The sequence below is a fragment of the Cygnus olor genome, chromosome 1, assembly GCF_009769625.2.
Source record: "Cygnus olor isolate bCygOlo1 chromosome 1, bCygOlo1.pri.v2, whole genome shotgun sequence".
NCBI classification, from domain to species: Eukaryota; Metazoa; Chordata; class Aves; order Anseriformes; family Anatidae; genus Cygnus; species Cygnus olor.
Genome location: NC_049169.1, coordinates 154,464,446 through 154,488,845, shown reverse-complemented (window position 1 = coordinate 154,488,845; position 24,400 = coordinate 154,464,446). Strand labels below are relative to the sequence as shown.

At 34.5% G+C, this 24,400-nt stretch overlaps 1 protein-coding gene across 1 annotated transcript in view; it reads right to left on the bottom strand.

The window, feature by feature from the left end:
• UGGT2 (UDP-glucose glycoprotein glucosyltransferase 2) overlaps nt 1-24,400 on the bottom strand; it is an 88,144-nt gene that overhangs the window by 5,755 nt on the left and 57,989 nt on the right. The window contains exons 25-36 of the mRNA XM_040538550.1: nt 22,730-22,832; nt 17,548-17,627; nt 15,693-15,882; nt 14,631-14,789; nt 13,355-13,440; nt 7,285-7,369; nt 5,690-5,772; nt 4,614-4,712; nt 2,644-2,728; nt 2,098-2,280; nt 692-852; nt 275-389 (exon numbers count right to left, since the gene is read on the bottom strand). Of these exons, the coding sequence (XP_040394484.1) occupies nt 275-389; nt 692-852; nt 2,098-2,280; nt 2,644-2,728; nt 4,614-4,712; nt 5,690-5,772; nt 7,285-7,369; nt 13,355-13,440; nt 14,631-14,789; nt 15,693-15,882; nt 17,548-17,627; nt 22,730-22,832 (1,429 nt within the window). The remainder of the gene's footprint in view (nt 1-274; nt 390-691; nt 853-2,097; nt 2,281-2,643; nt 2,729-4,613; nt 4,713-5,689; nt 5,773-7,284; nt 7,370-13,354; nt 13,441-14,630; nt 14,790-15,692; nt 15,883-17,547; nt 17,628-22,729; nt 22,833-24,400) is intronic.

The window sequence follows — 24,400 nt, the reverse complement described above, 5'->3', positions numbered from 1 at the left end:
GTGTACCTAGAACAAGTACAGATAAAGGCAAGCAGTGCAATACACTTGTTCCCTCTGCTATTTTTTTTCCTCCTTTTCTTCATATTAAACCATTATTTAAATAATCACTTTGTTCCGTTTTCTGAACTGTGCTCATATGCACACCTAAAAATGTTCTGCAACAGCAAAAAAGGTAAATAGTTTCAGAATTATATAACATGCATTGAGATAAAAAGTTATTCCATGCATACTGAGAAAGATAAAGAAAAACTTAATTGCTTAAACCTAAATGTACCTGATCTAGATTTGACAGACTGTTTGGATCTTGACTTAGAGCTTGGTACTGGCCCCGAAGCCTATCTCCTGCTGCAATCTTTCTGAACTTCTTAAGATCCACAACATATAAGGCACTACAAAGATAAAAATATGAATCAAGACTTGCAGTTTCATGTTGGTTTTGATAACATTAATTTAAAAAGTAACAAGAAAGCAAAAACTATTCAGATGCTAAAAGGATATTATTTTAAGTAAATAGCTGAAGTTACAATTAAAAAAAAAGTGAAATCAATATATCATCTGAATTTAGAAGAATTCATCTCTTGCTGAGAATGACTGTAAGGCAACTGCTTGTGAACACCTCAGTGGTTACTACCAAGACCTAGATTTTAATCATTTCTGCAAACTGCACAAAAATACATAGAAGTTCTCCTACCTAATATGGTATTTCCTTTTCCCAAGATGCGATGCCCAGTATCCTGATTTCCAGAAACGGTACCCATCCATTTCTTTACGGCTGTCACAGAATGGCGTGTATCCATAAGGAGCTCCCTTTAGATCTAGATCTCGGAGTTCTTTCAGGTCACTTCTCACAATCTAAATAGGAATAAAAACATTTAATTTTATTACTTAATAGTGTTTTTAACGTGTGCATATGAGGGTAGTTATGGCAGCAAACTGACCAAAGTTTATTTTTTAATAAAACTGAGACACTACAACAATACAGTGTAAATAAAGTATTCCATTGGAATTATATTCACTTAATTCTTGTTCAAGAAAAAATATATGTGTATTCTGTGGCCATCTATGGAATTTAAAAAGTAAATTAAATAAAACAAATTATTTTTAATTTATGGGCCTCTGTTCTGATTGCCCACTATTAAACTCCATTAATACAGTAGTATAACTTTGAAAATCTACTGAACATCTCCCTTCTAAAAAAATATTCTTATCTGTTACATTAACTCGGACACTCAAAAATTAAGGCATCATTTGAAAATCTTTGTACCTCACAGCAATGTACTTTTAAAAATAGGTTACAAGTCCATTTTACAAATGTTCTTTCTTTACTAATTGACCACTCCTTCATCAAACCCCACCAATGTAATTTATCAGTGGTAAAAAATTTCTTCTGCTTTAGAGTACAGAGAAATCCTTACAGTAGTTAGGACAGAAAACCAATAAAAATACAGTATACAGATGAAATTGCAGAAAGCTGCAGTCTGCATTGCTACATCTAAATTTAATTTATCTCAAGCTCTGGAAAAGTACCAAAATACATAATATTTTTCTGAGATTTTTAATAACCATGTGACAGACTCTTCAATATCCTGTCTGATATTGAAGCATGTTACCTTTCACTAAATTATAAGATACTCATTTCTGAGTGAAAGACTGAATACAAATTCAAGAACAAAAGAGACAGAATTCATCTCAAAAATTAATCTGTCGGTCAAATAGTCTGAAGTAATCACCTCAGACCCTTTCCACAGTCAGTGGAGAAGTCCTCTCACAGTCAGCCCAGGGATTGAATCATTCCAATATGCCTTTAGTGAAACGTACCTTTAAGATCACACCTATCTCTCCAGGTGCCTTTGTCTCTCCACGGACATTAGAGGGAATTTACAGCAACTCACTATGATGAGACCCTTAGTTTCTACATGACTAAAGACAAGTGACTTTGTTTTGTTTCATGTTCTGCAACACTACCAGTTCTGCTTGTACAACTGCAATAGTCCTATGAGACCAACATTTGGATAGAATGGCCACAGGGAATGAAATTGGATCAGTTTAAACCAAAAGAAATTCCTCATACATTTATACAGTTTTATTTTTTCTTACCTGGTCAGCATCAACAAATATTACTTTATCTAGAGCCAAAGGGAAAAGAACATCCAAAAAAAGGATTTTGTAGCCCCAGATAATTCGTTGCTTTTCTGTCTGCTGATAAAGCCAGCGGGGCCATTTATACTGTACTAATTCATACTTGAATCCGTACTTTTTAGCCATGTGAGGAATAACATCCTAGAAGAAGATCCAAAAACTGTAAGTTGCACATATATGTGACACACAAAGACTTGACACAGTTGTAGCTCTGTTGACCTTACTGATCACATAAATTATTATTTTTAAATGTTTCTTTAATTATAGAAGTATCCTCAGCTCTACAAATATAAAAAGCATTTATTTCAGGCTCATAGATATCAGAAGATAATGAACTGTAATCTATCACTGGGTTTTGGGTTCCAGAAAAGAAGAAACTTACACTTGAGGTCATTTCCAATGATAAAATTTAAATTTTAATTATATCATTTCTCAATTGTAACAATTTTTATAAGTATTTAAAATTTTAAAGAAAAGCTATTAAAAGAAAGATGTTTCTCCTACCTTAAATGTTGGGGAGAGATAGTTTTTCAGAAACCAAAATTTAACTGGTGTTTTTGTATGACGTAGAACAGAAAGCATCATAATTCTGTGGAAATATAAGTCTATAATGAACAAACCAATACACACAGGTCACTATATTTCAACTGCACCTGAATGGTGCTGAAACTTTTTAATTTTAACTTTTCTTAACCCAGCTTAAGTGGAAATTTATATCTATTACTAATAAAAAGCTTTAAAAAGCACATGTTCAAGACCACTTGGAGATAGATGTATTTGATCCATACTGGACAAGCAATATTAGAAAAAAGTTTCAAAAGTTAACAAGTTAACAAGTTTTACTGTGAAAGAGGACCCTGACAATAAATTAGAATAACAATTAATCCCTAATGTTAACTAGGCTACTGAGATTATTTATTTTAGAATATATCGTTTGAGTTTAATAGGTTGCTGAAAAGAAAACCAGTGAGAAAGAGAAAGCATGGTTCAAGCTAAGATCCTGTTCAGAAAACCCTTGATAACTCTAAAAAGAAAAAAAAGTTGAGGTATGTGAAAAAAGTGAAATCTTTATTTTGGGTTCCATTCTTTGAAATTTTTGTCACATTTGTTTGGTGTAACCAGACAGATAAGCAATAACTTGTGAAGCGCGTGAAGATGTCAAGTCTGCTTTAAAAATCAAGGAATAATAAACCTTAGATTACAGCAAAGAAGCATACAAAATATTTAAAAATTAATTCTCTCCTTTAAAGTAAACAAGTCTTTCCTTTTATGAAGGCTGTTGAAGCTTGAAGGAAAGAAACACAGACATTCAAACTCTGTCTGACTACTAAGAAATAAAAGTCAATACATACAAAATACTACTTTCCAAAAAGATATGCATGAAAGAATTGTGCAATTCCCTTTCAGGAAATGAAAATCACTAGATCTGACACCTGTAAACAAGCACTCATGGAAATGAGTAAAGTAACAGAGAAATAGTGGTAAACAGACTAGGCCAAACTAAGAATTCTTTCAAAGCAATCATTGCTTATTGAATAATCCATGTCCACTGAGATATTAAATAGAAGTGAAGTCACACATGGACACAGAAGAAGCCATAGTTTGGACTACACATGAACAGATACAACTCCAATGAAGTCACCGCTGCTATGTCTTCAGAAAGAGAGGCTGAACTTCATCTTTTTTCATCCTTCATCCTAGCACATGCACTCATGAAAGGCACGGAGAACATTTTTCTTTCTTCAAAGAACAGTGATATTTTTGAACATCTATACTTTGTTCTCAGAGATGAAGTTGGTCCATCTTTATACCTTATGTCCTGGTATTAGCTGGGATGCAGTTAATTTTCTTCACAGTAGCTGGTATAGTGCTTGCTGTGTTTTGAATTTTTGATGAAAATAGTGGTGATAACACACTGATGTTTTAGCTGTTGCTGAGCAGTGCTTACACAGAGCCAAGGACTTTTCAGCCTCTCGTGCGGCCCTGCCAGTGAGGAGGCTGGGGGTGCCAGGAGCTGAGAGGGGACACAGCCAGGACAGCTGGCCCAAACTGCCCAAAGATACATCCCATACCGTGTGGTATCATGCTCAGCAATACATCTGGGAAAAAGGAGGAGTAAGGGGGGGGGGAGGCATTTGGAATTAAGGTGTTCATCTTCCAAAGTAATTGTTACGCACGATGAGCCCTGCTTTCCTGGAAGTGGCTGAATACCTGCCTGCTGATTGGAAGTAATGAACGGATTCCTTGTTTCGCTTTGCTTGGATGTGCAGTTTTTGCTCTACCTATTAAACTGTCTTTATCTCAACCCACCAGCTCTCACACTTTTACCTTTCTGATTCTCTCCCCCATCCCACTGGTGAGGGTGTGAGTGAGTGGCTGTGTGGTGCTGAGCTGCCTGCTAGGCCAAAACACACAACCTTGTTACAAAAGTCAGCTTCTTTATGCTGCTTAAATTTGTTTGAACCTTTACTTACCTTAAAAAACGTTCATATAAATGGCCTGAAGCAACTGAAAATATATTAAGAATATCACTTTTCTTTTCCTTCTCTTCTGGTGGAATTTCTTCTGAAAAACTAAGAAAATAACTGAATTATTATATAAGCGTAAAGAAAATACTACTACATTACCATTGAGATTGTAAATAATCACAAGTCAGAAAATACACAAAAGACATACTCATCCTACAGTAACTTAATACCCTTATGTTTTTATTTCCTCTGCACATTCCTATGATACCAAAATCTTTTGGGAAGTACACCTCACAATCACTTAGGACAAATGACGGAACAACTGCAGTCTCAAATTTTTTCAATCAAACAGAAAGGCATCAGCGATGCAGCAATGACTGCACGGTATGACATCTCTGAAGAAGGTAACCCTTCCACTAGCGCTGAGTTCTCATAGACTAAATAGACTGCAGGTCCCAGTCCCAAACAGTGTTTCTGACTTTTTTTCCATACTGAAGAGGAAGGATGTGTGACAAGTTTCTAGACTGGAAGAAGCTGGCAGACAAACTGCAGGACTTGAGCTCATGCTCCTGAGCTACAACTTTGACTCAATAGGAAGATCAACTACGAACTTTATCGGGTGAGGGTCTGCAGAAAAGTTTATTACAATTACTTACAGAAGTCAAACTTAAAGAGGTATTTCAATGACATACTTAAATAGGCTTCCAGGGCTTTCATAAATTTTGTCTAGCAGCAGAGAAATAGCATCATAGCCTGCTTTTTGATGTTCAGTTTGATACCAATGAGTAACACATTACACATATTGAAATTGATTCCCTGCCACAGCAAAATAATACTAATGTTGATGGAGAAAATGAACAGGAACTAGAAATGGAAAGAAAGGATTAAAAAGGAAATAAATAATGAGATGTACAAGACATCGTAACTTGTCTTTTTCCCCCTTTTATTTATATTATAAATCCCTTGGGGAGACATCAGGTTTTTTCGGATGTTTGTATCACTATCATCTAAAAAACACTTACATTATGAGGAATAATAAACATGTCCTGGCATAGTTAAAATATAAACAATTTATTTATTACCTTGCAACTGATTCCAAATTTCCTTTTTCTGTTATTCCATCAGTAAGGAGATCTTCATTCACTTTATCAGGCTTTTTCTGTACCTAGTCATGTACGATAAATGAATTTATGCAATTTGTGAAATTATTTGATAATAATTACTACTTCAATTGTTCTATCAAACAATTACTGGTTAGCTGGACTTACATCTTACCAATTCCCATTTCAGTAAAATAGTTACTGAACTGTGTTAAACTGGACTGTAAAAATGTCATTTCATACTTTTAAACTATGTACAGAACATATTGTAACAAGAAGCAAAGTATCATAGCTCATTTTCGTCCCGGACAGAAGATAAAGGTGTGATTTTGCGATACAGGCATTAGCAGACAGAAGAAGAGTAGCAGGGTGGTGCACCGTGCACTGAAGGGAAACCGTGATTCTCATAATCCCTTCACAAGGAGAAAGTGACAAATCTGTGCCTGAAACACTCTCCTGTACAACTTAAGCCATTTCTGTTGTCCTACCCAGCTACTAAATAAGACACCAAATTCATTTTGTTTGCTGACCTTAATTTCCTTGATTAAAAAATAACTTTTTGAAACCCAAATACCTTCCAAAACTAGGTGTTTGAATATATTGTTACGACCATAGCAGTTTCTCATGTTTACACTGTCAAATTAACACTTGCAGACTTCTCTTCACACTAAGTCTCCTTTTAAGTAATGGTGCTGAAGCCATATACTAGATATCACTGAAGTGGTTCTAAAACGCACCACTTTTCACATAAAATATTTTTCCTATTTAAAGCAAGCTGGCACCCTTTACCCCTTCTCTGTGGTTTAAAGGCAGTCTCCTCACCCTCCAGAATGTTACTTGTTTTCTTAAGGTTCTGGAAACTTTGAATTAGAGAACTGGGGAAGAAACTCTGGAAATAAATGATTTTTAAATACTTCTTTCTATTTATGTTTATATAGTTCTCTCTGCTTCTCAGTGTCTGATATCAGGATAGGACATACCAAATACACATAAACAAAATATTACTTACATAATATAACTTATTTTTCTTTGTTTTTGATATATATTTATGATTTAAAGTAATGTAATTTCATTTACACAGATTTGGAAACAGGGCAGAATTCGACATGCCTAATTTTGGTATCTGGACTTCTTGTAAAGTCCCTCCCCAGTCACAGGGCAGAACTGGATGCCTCAAGAGGTGATCACTCCTTGTTTTAAATACAGTATTGAGCTGGGATGAGCAGTCAAGTCCTCTGGACTGTCTTTCTCATTCTACTAAGCAGAGAAGGAGTTTAAAGCACCTAAAATTCAGACTACAGATCAGTCTTAGACATCTTAAAGTTGATGAGATAAATCCTATTCATGTTATGTACACAGATGTATTATTTTAATAGCTATTTAAAAATCTCCCACACGATTAGTACAACCTGACTTGATCAAATTAACCAGATTAATTTACATACCCTTCTCTATTTAAATTTACAAAATCTAAATTATATATTCCAGTATATTTCTTCCATTTAAATATAGCCTAAGACATGTGAGCTTTAGTCATATATAAAGAAATAGTGCAGACAAAATATCTCTTTACATACTTGAACTTTGATAATTTTGCTTCTGAAGTTGTTTAATACCACAATAACATCAGCCAGGTCAGCTACAGAATCTGTTCCTTCATGGCTGTGAGGGGAAAAAAAAATGTGCAAATGTACTAACTCATTAAAACATGCATTATCACTTGTGTTTAATTAGAGGATAAGGTTTAGGATTGCTTGTATTTATAGAAACAAAATTTCTTCACTTGCACCTAATTATATCCTAACTTCAGACACTTCCTGAGCTTTATTCATACCTAGTCATTGCCCTCAGTTTTAACCCTCACTTTTTAATTTGAATTTTTACAGGAAATTTTATTAACCGATGAAAAAATGCAGCAATCTAGAGCTGAATATATTATTATGCATTATACAGATACATATTGTATTAAAATATTAAACTACATTTCATTTCTCAAATATGGAAAAAATCTTAGAAATTGCTTTGTGATGGCACTAAATGTACTTTTAAAATAAATCTACTTTAAAAGGTCTGGTGAAAGCTTCATCACAGTGCTGAAAGAGTAAGGCTGGTAAAAATGGTTCGTTTTGGTAACAGACAGGGCTGTAAGCAATGCACCACATGAGCATTTGCCCCCAAACATCAATTTAAAGCTATTCAGGCATTTCTAAACTGCACTCATCCACTCAGTAAGAAGTATGGGAAGTGTTGCTGTCTCTCTGTGTTGCAGCGAAATAGCATAATTCTCAAATTTTATAGCATATCTCAAAAGCCCATATATTTTTCCTTCAATCCTTTCTTTCTTTTAATGCCATTATATGGTTTCCCCTTGCTACAGCTACACATACAAAACCTTGGTTTAAGAAAGTGATCTGCTACCCCTTAGTTTTGCCCCCCCCTTTTTTTTTTCTTCAAACTGTTTCATTTTACTTACCTAAAAGTGACAGGATTTTATATATTTACCCGTATTTTCTATTTAATACACTTCCCTAAAACCTATGATCATAGAGATTTTTGCACATAACAATGTTCAGAATTATCTTGACCTTTCCACCAATTTAATTTTACTTTCACACTTTTAAAATATTGCATATATGAACAGTCAGTCAAGAACTGTCTTCTTATCACAGCACTCAACATAAAAGGGCACTGATCTCCACCATAAATAGTGCAATTAAAAAGCCCTAAAATAGTAAAACAAGAGCCAAACTCTTTTCTGTTGACAGCAGAAATGGCAGCAGCTAGCACAGTCAAGATTTTAAGTGGTCTTACTTTTGCCCTTAGTTTTTCCACAATCAAAACTTTCTCTTTTATTCACTCATTTACCTCAAAATTTCCATGTTATGAGTTCTGTTGCTATCTCTGTAGCTCCACTGATGAAGATAGTTTTCCAAAGTATTTAGAATATTCTCAAACTGTTTGGTTTGGCCATTAATTTAACATCACTTTTGTCTCCTTAAATCTCTTCTCTGGATCCCCCACTGTCAACTCCAACTTTATGAGCTCACAACTGTTTTACTCCACACTGGGCTCATCATGATGAGTTTTTGTCCCAGTAGGAACAATGTATTGGAAATAATGAGATTTACCATTAATTACACTTAATGCTGGTCTTGATATAATTTATCTGTTTCTCCATTCAAATCCTTGTATATTTCCTACTGTAACACTAGATTTTCTTTTCTTGACCGAATACTTCTCTTCACCTTGATTCCCAGTCACTCATTTACATTATCAATGGCTACAGACTAGGATGTTCGCTTGTTTTGAGGTAAGTATCTCTCTGACAGAAAACTGAGTCCATCATACTCTCCTCTGATTTAAGTTAGTGTGCTGAATCTTATGGAGGATCTCTCCTCTTGTACCTGTGCATGATACTCAGCATGTTGCCATTTTGTTAATGTAACAGATGTACATTTCAAATCAGTGATCATAAGAAAAATGTATTGAATGTGACCCCTGGTTTGGAAGAAGTGGGATGATGATTTATGATCTCCTTTAACAAATACAGTAAGGACTTTGTGCTTTTTCCAAAAGGTACTGAACACTGCTAGCACTGTTAGTGTAACTTATAAACTCACTGAAGGCAGGCACAACTTTGTTTTTAAATCTTACCAAAATGTCTTGCATACTGATGGCACTATTAAATATTTAACAATAACTACTTCACTGTTATATAATCATTGAATAAAACTAAATATGTCCAGCAGACCATTTAGGTCACAGCCTTAATCTGTTCCAAAATACCTACATACTTTTAAATACAGATAACTCCATATGGAGAAAAAAGCATTCAGATGGAGACCCTTTCAAATCTCAGAATAAACAAACAACGCCTTGCCCAAATTGCAAAAGATAAAAATTTCAGTTAAGCAGTCTGCATAGCATCAAAATATAATAAATTATACCCAGTTGCCTTTTTAAAAATGAAATTTTCAGCAGGAGGCTATATCTATCTATTTTTATAATGAATTATTATCTTGCAATACCTACCTGTTTCCCGACTGACATCACAGAATCAAAGCTCTAATAACAAGTAGTGTTCAGACTGTTGCTGAGTATATTGAATTTAATTTTCCTAACATTCACAGTAATTTATTGATAACATTGATTTACAAGTGTGACTGCCTCTGAATAATGATCCTTGTTATAGCCAGTATTTGACAAAAAAAAAAAAAAAGCTTATTTCAAAAGCTGTGTATTTACACAGAGTAAAAATAAATTACTTGCATATGTATTAGATGTTACTATGAGAGAAGCAAAATACTCACTGAGTTGTTAAACGCGCTGTGACTTCAAAATCTTGTATTTTCCCTAAAACTCCTATTATAACGTACAGGCCTGTGCTTCAATAGAATGGGTCAAGTACAGTTTAACAGGAGTGGCTCTGATTAATGTACAAGGATAAAGAATATCTTGCAATAACTCTTGGCAAAATTCCATGTTATCAAACAGTTGCATGAGTTCTGACAGCAGTTTGGTACTATTAATACTGGTATCATTAAAAGTAGTATCAGAGATGCTGGTACCACCCCCCAAACATACTTTAGCTGTTATATTCTAAGTCTATGGCTTGTAATAATTAAATTAAATAAATGTTTTTTTAATTCGTTATCAAGTATTAATTATACATAACTTAGCCGGGCTCAGTAAAGCCCATTTTTATTACTTCTTTAAGAAAATCTTTAAGAATATCTTAAAAAACTGCGGATGTTTTAAGTTTCCTTTGAACCAACCTAGAAAGTAGAGTGGTTTTGTTTCACTTTGCTTCATTTTTTAATTCAACTATAGCTCACTACATTTTTTTACAATGATATCTTTCATAAATCAGTTTATATACTTTAAGAATTGAATATTAAATTAGACATCTTATATAGCTACACGTGGTGGAGATTAAGTGAACTTCTTAGGATAAATACTACGCTTTTCTGCTTTTCCAACAGATTGTGAGCCATTGCTGAAACAAAATAAATTGAAAGTTGCAAACAAGTAGAAGGAACTTAATATCCTGTTAACATGTCTCCCTGTAACACTGGAATTGATGCATTAACTAAATACTCAAAACAGCAAGCATGGTCATTGTTTTACTCATTTTATAATAGCAGTTGATGACTAAACATCATATGGAACTGTGTGTTCCTGAATTCCAAGTAATAATAAATATTTTATAAGAAAATTGACCTATTTCAGCACACAGAATTACAGGGAGAAAGGAAAAAAAGGCAAGAACTGAAGCTAAAATAAAACAATGATGTTTCTCTACAATGGACTGGATCCAAAGCTTCAAGAGGAAGTCCTCATATACTACAGATATATGCTGTGACATACAACATGCAGGGAAAGTATCTAGCTAAACAGCTGGTGTTACAGGCATGGCTTTGGCATCTATGGCTATTGTACCCTCTTCAATGAAAAGGGACTGCTGAGGAGAGGTAGGATCTACCTGATACACCACTTTGCCACAGTAAAGGAGGGCTTTACAGCAGGTTTGTCAGGGAATGCTGACCAAAGACTAAGAACTAGAAGTATGTCAGCAGTGAGGAAGTGCTTAAGGGAAGGCTCTCACGCTTCTCCTGAGAAAGCAGCATGGCTGGGAGCCTGTCTGGGAATGCACACAAGATGAAAAATAAACAGAAGAAATTAGAAGTTTCATAGCTGTGAAGCTATGATCTCATTAGGATCACAAAAACTGCAGAGAAGCTCACATGCCTTGAGTGATTCAAAGGCCTCTTACGAAGGATAGGCAGAGAAGTCACGAAAGATGGTTTGCACCTGGCACAAAGTAATGGGTTGAATGCACAGAGCTTTGCCGTGGAAGAAGCAATAAATCTATCCAGTGTTTATGGGTAAGGATCAGAGAGATTAAGGTGACATTGTGGTGGGTGTCTGTAAAAATTGCCTGATCAGGAAGAGGAATTAGATGAAGTCTTTACAAAGCTGGAAGATGACTTGTGATCACAGACTGTGATTCTCATGGTAGACTTCAAATATCCCAACATTGTCTGGAAAGGCAACATGGCAGGGCACAGGCAATCCAGTTTAACAAGGTGTGTTTCTTTCTATAACTGTATATCTTTCTATAACATATACTATAGCTTAAAATAGAATTTTGGCCTTATGCAAATCTAAAACGTTGAAGAAATGCAGGAAAGTCTTACGACAAGAGAATGATACCAAGGCAAATGAAATTTAATGAAACTAGTAGTACTAATGTACTAATAGAATTTAATGGAAATTGCTGCGCAAGAAAAGAGAAACCTAATGATAATTAAGCTATAAGAAGCTTTAAATTAGCTATTAATTCTCAGGAAGGAGATCTCGGAGACCGTAGATTTCTAAGAATACCAGCTTAGTGCCTAGCAATACTGAAAATGGAGATCAAGCATTAGTACTTAATAGAAAACAAAGCAGTAAAAAATTTACCAATGCTATTACACCACAAGTCTGTCTTTAATTACGGCCAACCAACTCAAAAGGATAGAGCAGAACTAGGGAAGACACAAATAAGAGCAACAAGGATGACTGAGATATATGGAGAGCCTCTGCATGAGGAAGAACTATACTCAGAATTTTCAGCTCAGAAATGAGAAAAAATAAAGGAAAAAGAGAGAAAGGCCTATAATACTATGAACATATCTACCCACATTTATTACAGAGAAATACTTTTATTTATGTCAGGTATATCCCACACAAAGTTGCAGAGTGGATTAGTTCCTTTTTCTTAATAAAACATGCCTTTAAACAATACTTTGAAAACTATACACTGGTGAATATTTAATGCTTCTGTTCTGTCCTGTCTTTCAATTATGGAAACAAAAGCAATTTCAAATTTTAAATTACAACCTAGCTCAATGTAAAGAGAAGAGATGTCTTATCAGAGTGGAAAACTTCCCGAACAAAATAGGAAAGCAACTAATACTAAATTCATATTGAAAAAGATCAATGCTTAAGACAAAATATCTCAACAGTCATTTCAGAAATGCAAGAAGCAGAAAGTAGAAAAGCACCATCGCAGAATAAGTAGTCTGAAATTAAACTACAATCATTCAATAGACACCTCTACTCAGAAGCAGATCTTGATTAAAAACAGTATTGGACTAGAATCATGGATACAATTTCACAGATAATTCAAATCTGGTCGAGCAACTTTGGAAAATGTGATTCCAGACAGAAGTACAAAATTTATTACAGTATTTATAATATTAGGAATACAGTATAATCTATCATACACAGTCCACTTTATTTCCAGCCTCTCAATGTATACACACAATTCTAGATCATCCTCAAAGGGATTATATGAAACACTTCTTTATTTTGCTACTTAGCTTTGCAGGTGTGCGGTAAAATGAGTAGGTAGTGAACTCTATTTTATGAAAAATTGCCCAGAAAAAGAACACTTTCAAATTTAGTTTTTATGTTTTATAATTTCTTCCCCTTACACTATCAGGAAATAAGGCATCTGTTATAAACTTTAAATCATCATCTGGTTCCTGCTCTACCTTTTCATGTTATTTTCGTTCATTTTTCTTCAGTACTGTCAGATCTTTTCAAAATATGTTGAACTTTAGCAGATTCATTTATATTTCCTAAGGACAGACTAATACTTACGAAAACACCTGATAAATCTCTTCAGATTTCCCTTTACGCAATCTCAGTGTCCAAGCACCTGGATTTGCTTTCAGCTGAAAATACCCCTATGAAAAGTAAAAAGACAGACATTTTTCTGTCAGCATTTCATAATCAACCATGTAAATATCCAAACATCAACTATAGAACATTTGGTACTGCAGCTAAGGTCAATAAACACTACATACTGCCACACTAATCCTTAATGTAATATGGCATAGTATCACCTTTCCTGTATGTCCATACTAATGTGTTCCATTTGTTTCTAGCTGAATTTGAGGCATATACAAAATCTTCATCTAGAACAGTAGGTGAGCAGTAAAGACATTAATTATTAAATAGACCCTAAGCAGAAAAGCTTCTTTGATATTAATAATTTTTGTCTGTAACAACTTTCAAGTCAACACAACTCTTTCCCAATTTAGGAATACTGCATACAGGCATCACTGTGTGAAAGCCAGACGAAACAAGCTTTGGAAACAAACATGGAAGCTTCATCATGTTGAACACCTTCTGCTGTTGAGAAAGTATTCAATACTTGTGTAAAAGTCAGAGTCACAGTTCATTAAGCATTTTGTTCTTTGTGATACAATTTTCACAGAGAACTGAGAATGGCAGATAGGTGACATCTTATTCACCAAAGTTCATCTTTCTCTATCAAATTACCTTAGACAAGACAAAATAAGTCTTTCACTTCAGGAATCACAAGATCTTCTGCTCTACAAACTGATGCCAATAGAAATAATTACTTCAGGTGACCAGAGGAATTCTGAAGTGCAGATTTGTCCACAAAGGCTTTAAGCACTTATCTGAAGCATCTAAAATAGAAGCCTTCTTTGCTTGGATCATTTTTTAACAAAAATGGTTATTTTAATCAGAAAGTGATTCATACCTTATGTTTATTGGTGGAATCTTCATCTGAGGATATCTACCTCCTACTACCGACTTAAGGCAATGAGACTCCAACATTAGGCACTTCAGATAAGGGTCTAAAATTAGGCTAAACTAAAATCTATATTGGATTTTAAGTGTGAGGAAAAAGCTGGGTAAATCAGAGATGCACATCTGCTTTTGTAGATGGTCTCAACTCCAGGATACTGCTGATACGTTTAACATCGGTAATTTCGCAACACAGAGAAATTGATTTTTCCATTTAGAACAACAATGGATTTCTCTATTACGAACAAAAATCTCATAAAGAATACTCATGAAGAGTGTGCAATTGGTTTTGTATGACTGTTTTGTACTTAATACTTACCAAGTTGGCCATCACAATAGTATCAACCATGACAGGATTATTTTTTGTGCCCAGGGTGAACTGTAACCCTCGAGGAGGTTGTCCAGTTGTTACATCAAAGCAATGTCCTTCAAGCAATATGTATTCCAGTTCATATTCTGCTGTAACAGTCCCTTTTATCTGTGGAAGGAATATTTTATTACTAGATTACATCACTTAACTACGTGGAAAAAGCAACATTTTACAATGACAAGCATGTTGTTTGGGATTTATCTCACCTAACTTCAACTGTCAAAAATAAAAGAAAGGCTCTTCCAGGGGGAACTTCTCTCAATTTTAAAATAGGTATCCAAGATAAAAAGGACAAATCTAGAAGAACCTTCTCTCCACTGACTATTGAGAAAGTTGAGACATCTCAGCTTTGGTAAGGTAAATCCCAAACTTCGCTTTTATGATACACCTTCCAAATTCACATTTTTGGTGGATCAAACACCCTCAATATTTTGCATAAGATTAGTGAATGAAACGAATTTGGTTATTTGGAAACTGAGGATTAAAAATATAATAATATATAATTAAAAAAATCTAAACTAAAAAAAGGGTCAAATATTTAAATCTATGTTTTCATCTATATTAATAAACAGCAATATATTCAGGTTTACTTTAAGATATGATCAGGTTAATCCTATTTCTACCAAAAATACATAATAAAAAAGAGAAATAGAAAAATAACACAAATAACACACAGAATCCATTTTTTAGTTTTTTTTTTTCCTCAAAAACCATGCATACTTTCATAAACATTAAAAGCTCAACACAGTAGATAAAGTACTTTTATTTTTATTATGCATTCCGTGTTTCTTTTCATTGATTTCTTTAAAGGCTCTTCTTGGAGAGAGAGAGAGAGAGAAAATGTGGAAAAACATACAATGAAAGTAAAAATGGTAAAATACTGACCAAATTATCAATTAGCACAGAAAGCATTTCTGGAAAACAGAGACAAAAATCCCACAAGATTTCCTTTTCCCTCTTGAGGTTGAAGGTACAATACAAGTTTTATAATGCTTACAAATTATTACTTACATCCTGTAAATGAATGTTATCAAGATCACAGGAACTGTTTACTGCTTCAACCAACCAGCTTTCAGGAGTGATCATGTTTAGAGTCAAAAGCAGCGATTCTGGCAATTCTAAGAATTTTGCCACAGGTTCAGAAGGAAGGTGTTTGTTGATCCCGTACATTAATTCTGGTTCCAGAACAAAACGATAGAAGCTGTTGAAAAAAAAAAGAAGCTGTTGAAAAGTGTTAAAAAAAAGTGCCACGTTTACTCAAGTATGAAGGCTGAGTTGCAAATACAATGTTCTGCTAAGTATGTTATAATATAGTGAATGTTTACCACATTAATGATGTTTGGAGGCATGGCATCTCCCTGTTCTTGCAGAATACTGTGGAATACTGTCAGACAATACATACACTCTCTCAAATGGATTGGTACAGAACAGAACTATTTGTTTTGGATAAATTTTTGCTGGGAATGTGCATAGCTTCCACTTATATTCTTAATGGCTGGGAAAGTAAAAATACCCAAGATGGGCATCTAAATATCTCGACTGTGTACTGCCTTGGATTCTCAGAATCATTAAACTAAACAGAAGGACTAATCTGCTGGAAAAAAAGTGTCTTTGGGAACAGTTCCTGACACTAGCAGCAGCAAAGACAGAGAGCAGTGGGAAGGAGAGGTCTCTCTATTCTTCTCCAACTCTTATTCCCTAGGGAAAAGATTCTTGAAACAACATAATGATGATGTTTTCCTTCCTTCCTTCCTTCCTGTAGTGCTATCCAGCAAAATGAGAAGAATCAGAACAGAGAAAGATGAGCACTGAAGATCTCCATCTTTCTCCATCAGAATGAAAGCAGCAAGCAATTAGTACTTCATATGGAAAAAAACACAAAACATTTAATTACTATGAAAGTGGTTTTTAAAAAAGTAAAAAGGTAAGAAGAATAGAGTTTTCCCACAAAGTATTTGGACTAGGGTGTACATGGAGGCTTTTTACATGAAAACATTGCTGCGAGAAAAATACAACCTGTCCTCAGGGCAGGTCGCAGAACACTTCTTCCTCTTACCTTTCCGAAGCTCTAAAACCTGTAAAGTGGCAAGCTTTAAAAGCTATCACACAAGATACTCTGAAGTCACTCTCTTGCAATATAAGAGATGTGCATTCATTTTCTCTGAAGCTGAATAGAAACTAAGGCCTTCTGTTTTGTGGACAACTAATTCATTCTCTAGTCTACTGGATAAAGGGTAGACACTATCATCAGCTCTCACTGATGACAAGATTATAGGTAAAATTTCTGCCAAAGGGATGGATGGCAGTGCTTAAATGCATCTCTTAGAGGGAAAGAAGCCCTCTCTGGGGAGTTCACTTCAGTGTAAATGTCTGTAACTGAATTAGTGAACCTAGTCTTTATAGCCAGTTAAGAGAAAATTCAATTTAAAGCTTTCTGGGTCCTTAATGAATTAAAATGAATTCGCCAGTATAGACTGTACATTACTCGGACAAATTTTATCTTTAGATTTAGTGTACTGAATCTGTAAAAATCAAGATACGACCAAGTTAGGTAGATAATCTCTACAAGTGTCCACAGGCATGAAAGACTCTCCACTGACTTCTACAGTGATTGTTTATGACAGGGGTATTTGAGGGACTAGATCACTCCTCTGTGGTGCAATGTTTGATTTCGTAGAATTAGAAATTTTTCTAGACAATTACTTCAGTAACATTCAACTTTTATTCAAAGAAAATAACTAATGCAACAGAAGAAACCATATATATCACCCACTTTTTCCTTCTTAATGGAATATGTACCATTAAGGCTTTTTTTCTTAATTCAAGTGAGATCATATACTTGTAAGAAAAGCTATGAACTACTCACCTCTTCAGTGGCACTTCTGACAGCTTAGATCTACAGTTCAAAAACAACCTGAGTTTCATATTGACAATGTCTTTGAGTACCTACAGAAAAAAAATCTGCGTAAAAAATGGTTCTTGATAATCATCAAACTTTGAAAATAAACCGAAACTATCCTTGTGGCACCCTGTCATTTCTCAAGCTTCAGTAGAAATCTCAAACATTATAAAGTTTCTAATATTTCTGTATATTAAGGGATCTGGTCAGTTATTGCAAATAAAGATTTGACCTTTTTGAAAAGTGAATGATTTAGCACACAATATTCTTGATAGTCAAAATGTTAATGTTTTCTACCAGTGCTATGGATTTTTAAAGAGCAGCTATCCTTATTTTCCAATGAATGAGTAAATTATAGTATCACTTCTCTCATACTGTGTTTTCTGGAGGATTTTAAAGCCCTTTAAAGTAAGTACAACATGTGCCTTCGATCCAATAACCAATCTTAAAACAATGACCTTCAGTCTTACTAAAATTGCCGTACACAGTAAATTGGTGAATACAGTAAAGCTCATAAAACTGTTTTAATATTGTCAGTAATAGATTAATGGTATGCTAAGCTACTCAATCACTTTCAAAACATTCAAGTTATTTAAAGTCATTTCTACTTCTTTCTCAGTTTATTCATCTATTCATTTCTAAAATACTAATTTTCTGGATGCTGTTATACAGGAGCTATAATACTAGAACAAGATTTTGTTCTTTGTGAGCAATCTGTTTTGCTTAAAATAAACAAAGTATTTAATTTCTTTAAAGCACTCTTAAAAACCTTTACCAAGTTATCTTCATTTATGTGGTTTCTGATCAAAAGTGCTTATTTGAAAGTATAAAGCAACTGTGTCTACCTTTATGGATATTATCAGAAAAAGCAAATAAGATATTAAAACTAAGTTAAAATACTGATACCACTACAGCTAAAATTACTATAATGGTAAGTAAATTAGGAACAAAGCAAGACAATGACCATCCTTAAATCTCTCTTTTATTATAAACAGTATTTTTCTTTCCTCAGTTCAACCCATGGCTGCATAGTCTGCTATAGTGCTACAACTTTGCATAGCTGACACATTGCTCACAGTCGGTCATTCTCATCCTTTGCCTCACCTGAATACCATCACTGAAAAACTATTGAGCAAAAAATGAAGACTAGGGAATGGCATAAGGGTGAAAACAAGTGAAGAACCAGGAAATGAGAACCTGGAAAGCAATGATACTTGTAATTATTCAAATCCTCATAAAGCTTTTAAGATTAACAAATTAATCTAGAATGAATAAAGCTCAAGTAACTCTTTCCTTAGAGAGAGGAAACTTGAGGAAGCTTGAGGAAGAATTTCAGGGCAAAATAAGGTTTTAGATTTATTGCAGGTATTGCCCAATATGCGCTTTTAAAAAGCAGAGGTATATAACCATATTCCATTCATATATTCATACCCCAAGAGTAGTAATTCATAACATTAAGAGTAATGTTAAGCAGCAAATAACTGAGGAAAATTAGGAAAATTCTTCTCTGGTCAATGAATAAGAGGAATTGGAAAGCCTCTGATATGGCAACTTACTCAATGAATTCAGTCTGTTTACTTTAATTAAGAAAATGCAAAGAGCAGCCTGGGAATTTTGTTCTGTAAGTATTTCAAACTGTAGCAAATAGCTGAACTATTTCAGTAAACATGCCTTGAAAATGATTCAAGCCCAAATTTTGTTTTGTATGTGCAGTCACTTTTCAAATGCTTACAGTCAGTTACCACAACTCGTCCAAAAAGCATTAACTCACTACACCATGATTATTCAACTAATCACTTGGAACTGTGTGCAAACATCACCATAACATGAAACATCTACACTGAAAACAATCTCTTACAATAGAAACTTCAACAGAGCTAACAAAATGAAGAGAAGATGAATGTGTAAAGCATGGAGCTAAATTAAAATCTGCAATTCCAAGTCTGAGTTTAATAGTCAGGTTAATTAACACTGGAAAAGCTCAGTAAGAACTGTGATCAGCACCTAACCACTTAGCAATATTTAAATTAGGATTAGATTGAAAAAAATCTACTTCAAATGCTAATTGATCAAAAGAAGTCCCATGACCCATGTTATATAGGAAATCAGACTTGATTATCAGAAGAGGCTCCCTTTGGAGATTTCTCCTTACTTTTGGAATGGAATAAGAGTTTCTCCCTAAAGACAGAATGAACAAAGGAAAAAAAAAAGTAAAAGATAATTGACAGGAAAAAAAAGGTGGATTTTTCACTTCACATTTTTGAGGTCTTTGAATTCAGTAGCTACTATTACTTGAAGAAGAAAAAAAAAGTAGTAGGATCTTAGCAGTTCATACTGCTGGAGCCAAGCAGTTAAGCTAGGAGACAGGTAATTTGTTCAGTGGCACTGAACAAACAGAATGTGTAACATATTTTTTCAGCTGTTTTAGGTGAACCATGAGAAAAAAACATTCAATTTTGTCTTCATTTTTAGAAAAAGCAATTTCTACTTTTGTCACATCACCTTTGGGACCACCTTCATAAGTTAGGACTAGTTAGTTGCTCCATGTATTCTGCTGAGAACTGATGTGGTCCAACGCTGGTAAAGTTAACATTGGTATTCAAAAATCTACTATAGACACTGACCCTTGTCTTGTACAGTAATATTTGACGTTGAAGTCTGTGACAAAACTTTTTAAAAAAGGCAAAACACTATTTCTATGGAAAATTCGAAAGTTCTACCTGACTCCCTCTGGAGAGGATATAGAGCAGTTCTTATGATACAATCCACTATACATTACAAAAAAGAAAAAAAAAAAAAAAGGCAAACAAAAACAGATAGAAGCCCTGACTCTGCTCTAACTCATTCATGCTCCAACTCATACCTTGCCCCTGGCCTTGAATTGCCATTTTTTGACACTAAGCAGTAAAGTTATTTTACTGCTTACCTATAGCTGTTTATACCTTCTCAATTTCAGTTCCATTTAATATGAGTAGTTTATCATTTATATTTCAAAAAATATTACCAAACACTTATTTGAAGTGACTAATAAGGGACAAAAGTAATATAATAGCAAGTTTTCATCAGAGCAAAAAATTAAAATGTGACACAGTCAACAATGACTGAAGGAAGAATCATGCTCCTTGCTGTGGTAGTTGCTACACAAATTTTGCATCATGAATTGGTACCATCCCAAAATTCCGGGCACTAGTCCACTTATGTCACTCAAAAGAAAGACTCTTTAAATATAAATATATTCTGGTACTTAAAGCTTACAGTATTTATGTCATCTATATCACAGAATCACAAGACGGCTGAGGTTGGAAGTGACCTCTGGAGACCATCTGGTCCAACCCCCTGCTCCAGCAGGGCCACCCAGAGCAAGCTGCCCAGGACCATGTCCAGGTGGCTTTTGAAGGTCTCCAAGGAGGAGACCTCACAGCCTCTCAGGCCAACCTGTGCCAGTGCTCTGTCACCTACACAGTAAAGAAGTGATTCCTGGTGTTCAGAAGGAGCCTCCTGTGGGCCAGCCTGTGCCCACTGCCTCTTGTCCTGGCACTGGGTACCCCTAAAAAGAGCCTGGCTCTGCCCTCTGCTCTCTCCCCTTCAGGTATTTGTATACATTGATGAGATCCCTCCTGACCTTCCTCTTCTCCAGGATGAACAGTTCCAACTTTCTCAGCCTATATATAGCAACATAATAAGAGAGGCATCCATTCAGAAACTTTGAGTTTGGGGCTTGCTGTATACGTAAGCATGTTTTGTCAAAAATTCTTCATGAATATTACCACATTGGTAGCCTTTCAGATAATAAGAATTAAAAGAAAGAAATCAAGTTAATTTATTTTTAATTAAAAAAAAAAAATTGAAAGTAAGTTTCATCTGCATTAAAATATTTCTTAGTTTCAATAGCATTTCATTATTCTCTCTGAAGGGTTGGCAAGCTGAATAAAACTAGAACTCCTATGAATCAAGTCGCATCTACGATGGCTGAACAGATTGGTACACCATGGGAGTCATTTGCCTAGACATGCATTAAGGAAGATATTGTTCATTAGGGAATTTGCTGCACTAAGAGAAATGGAGGCTTCTGACCACAGCTAAAAAGACCTTGAGGCAACTTACCAGAAAATGAACTTCTGGCTGAATAGAGAGAGTTTCCCGTCAATTCCAAAACCAAAACGTTTTCATTTGGTAGGATCAACATTTCATTTTAATAGAGAATGGTGAAATGAAAGATCTGATTCTAGAGAAAAAAGCTAGTATTTAAGAGTCTCAAAACAAACAGAAGTTTGTGGTATGAGAATTTTCATGAAATTTTTAAATTTCTTACTTTGTTTCTCTATTATGTACAAAGAGTGACTGGATGCCTCACCATTCTACACAAAAGGCATAAAAGGGTATGAAAATGGGAGGGGAAAAAGTGATGTAAGAATTTATGAAACTTCCATAATTACTGCAGAGAAAAAGATAAAACAGGATGCAGCAAAAATCAAGCAAAGGGCTTCAGAATTCTAACGGACCATAAAAAGAAGACAAAATTTACATTTTTATGGGAAACTATAAAGGAACCTGAGGCAGAGTGATAGTCTGCAGCTAGTGAAAGAAGAAAATCACTTTATGAGCTATGTTTTTAGGACAGTCTCTCTTTAGATGATCAATAGCTACACACAATGGAAGACTTCTAGATATACCTGGTAGCATTAATCAATGGAGAAACACCCTTCCAAGAGCTGAAAGGTTTATAGTCCAATCTTATGATGATATTACGGGTCAGATTTAGACCACCTCATTTAGGTACATTGGAAAACTAAGGTGGTTCGGCATAATGGAAAGAAGCATATGCCTTTTAAGATTTTGAGATGGGAGATCCTCTCCCTCTACATTACGCATACTCCTCCTTTCCTTCTACTAACTGTAAAGAGCATTTATGGACTCACTTCTAAGAGGACTGGTTCATAGGTCATCTCAATTTTAATTGCAAATAAGGTACTTACAATGATGAATTAGATCATCCCCAACTTTTTAGTATTAATTTAAATAACCAAATAGATATTTAAAAAATACCTAAATTCTGTTTACCTGTTTACTACACTTTACATGAAAATAAGAAGTTTAATACAAATTAAACTGCAAATATGCAAATTAAAAGAAATGACCACCATCTTACAATCAACAAATGAGCCATCTTCTGTGCTTCTCTTGTCAATGGATCAACAATAGCAATAACATCATAGAATGGTTCATTCTCTTGGGGATCGACTTTTACTACGCTGTTAAAAAAAAACCAAAACAATAAATAAGTGAAAACTCCAAAATGAGTTTATAGAAATAACAAACATTTTTAGGCACAAATCTGTAATATAAAAGCCACTTCATATTTCACTGCTTATGAAGATATTTTCCTCATTTCCTCAGTCATCACTTTTGTCCCCTGTGATATCACTAGAAAAGCCAAACATGAACAGCAATTAAAATTTAGTATTAATCTACATAGTTCCATACTGGTTATCAGTTAAATATATGCTTAATTACAAAATCAATAAAATAAAAGAAAAACAGAGAGCAAAATTCAAAAAAGGGCCTTTTTTGTCGCTTGTCCACAATTTCCTTCAGTGACATTTACTCTTTCTTTTACTGATATCTACAACTATCAGATTTGACAAGTGCCAATGGTGACACATTTTTAAAATAACAGTGCAACTGAAAAATGTGAAAGTTGATCAGATGGATTAGTTTTATGCATTACAGAAGATAATTTAGCTTCATTAGAAGAAGTCAAGGAGACTCTGGTTAAACTAATCTGGTTGTACAGGAAGGAAAAACTAGTAAAAAAAAATAATGTGCTGTAAATACACAAAATGGTTTTCGAGAAAAAGAATACTTAGAAATGGGATTAGTGTTAGTGAGGTCAAACTCCCTCCAGTACAGAAGTAGCACAGCATTCCATGTTATTAGCAAAACCTTGGAAAAGGTGTTAGCCACTTAAAACAGGCTACTGATATCACTGTTTGTCTTTCCAACAATTAGTAGAGGCAGGGCAAGCACAGTGGCACAGCATGCTAGAACAGTTTTGCAAATAGAAACAAGTAAGGATTTGGAAATAATATTACCCTAATTTTAATTTTGATCATGGTTTTTGTGCACATATCTTTTAAAGAATGTGCCTGCCTTTGCTCCAGAAACTTGCCCCAGCTATGCTTAAATTAAAAATGGCTACTGTTAGTGTCCATTACGAAGACAGGATTCATAGAGGTACATCCTAGTATTTTAGGTCTCAGTAACAATGACAACAAAAGAAGGTGCTTGTGGCATATTCACTTTTTAAATCTAGGATCAGAAAAACAAGGATTCAACATACAGAAGTACACTAATGACACTAGTATGAGCCTGGCAAGTGTAAATCTGTCTGCTCAAGACAGTCTGCTCAGTTTTTTTTAAGGAATTAGGTGCCATTGAGCCAAATCTATTTGCATTTGAATGTAATCTAGTTGTATTTTAGAGTCTAATCTTATTGTATTTTAGGGTCAAGCTAAGAACAGGAGTCAAGAGTGACACTGCTAATCCACAAATTGTTTTACGAGCATAAACATATGTGCATTAGCCTTGCCAAGAGTACTCAGGACTAACAAACTGAACAAGCTATATCTTAGTTCCACATTAATGAAAATTAATGGGGGCTTCTTTTACTTCTGATCTGTGCAATTACTTATTACGTTTGATAAATGTTAAGTATGGACTCCAAGTTTTCTAACCAGATAAGCGCTTCTATTCACACCTGTTGTAATCACTCTTTCTTCAATAATGGCTAAGGCTGGAAAACCATTAGGTATTACTAATT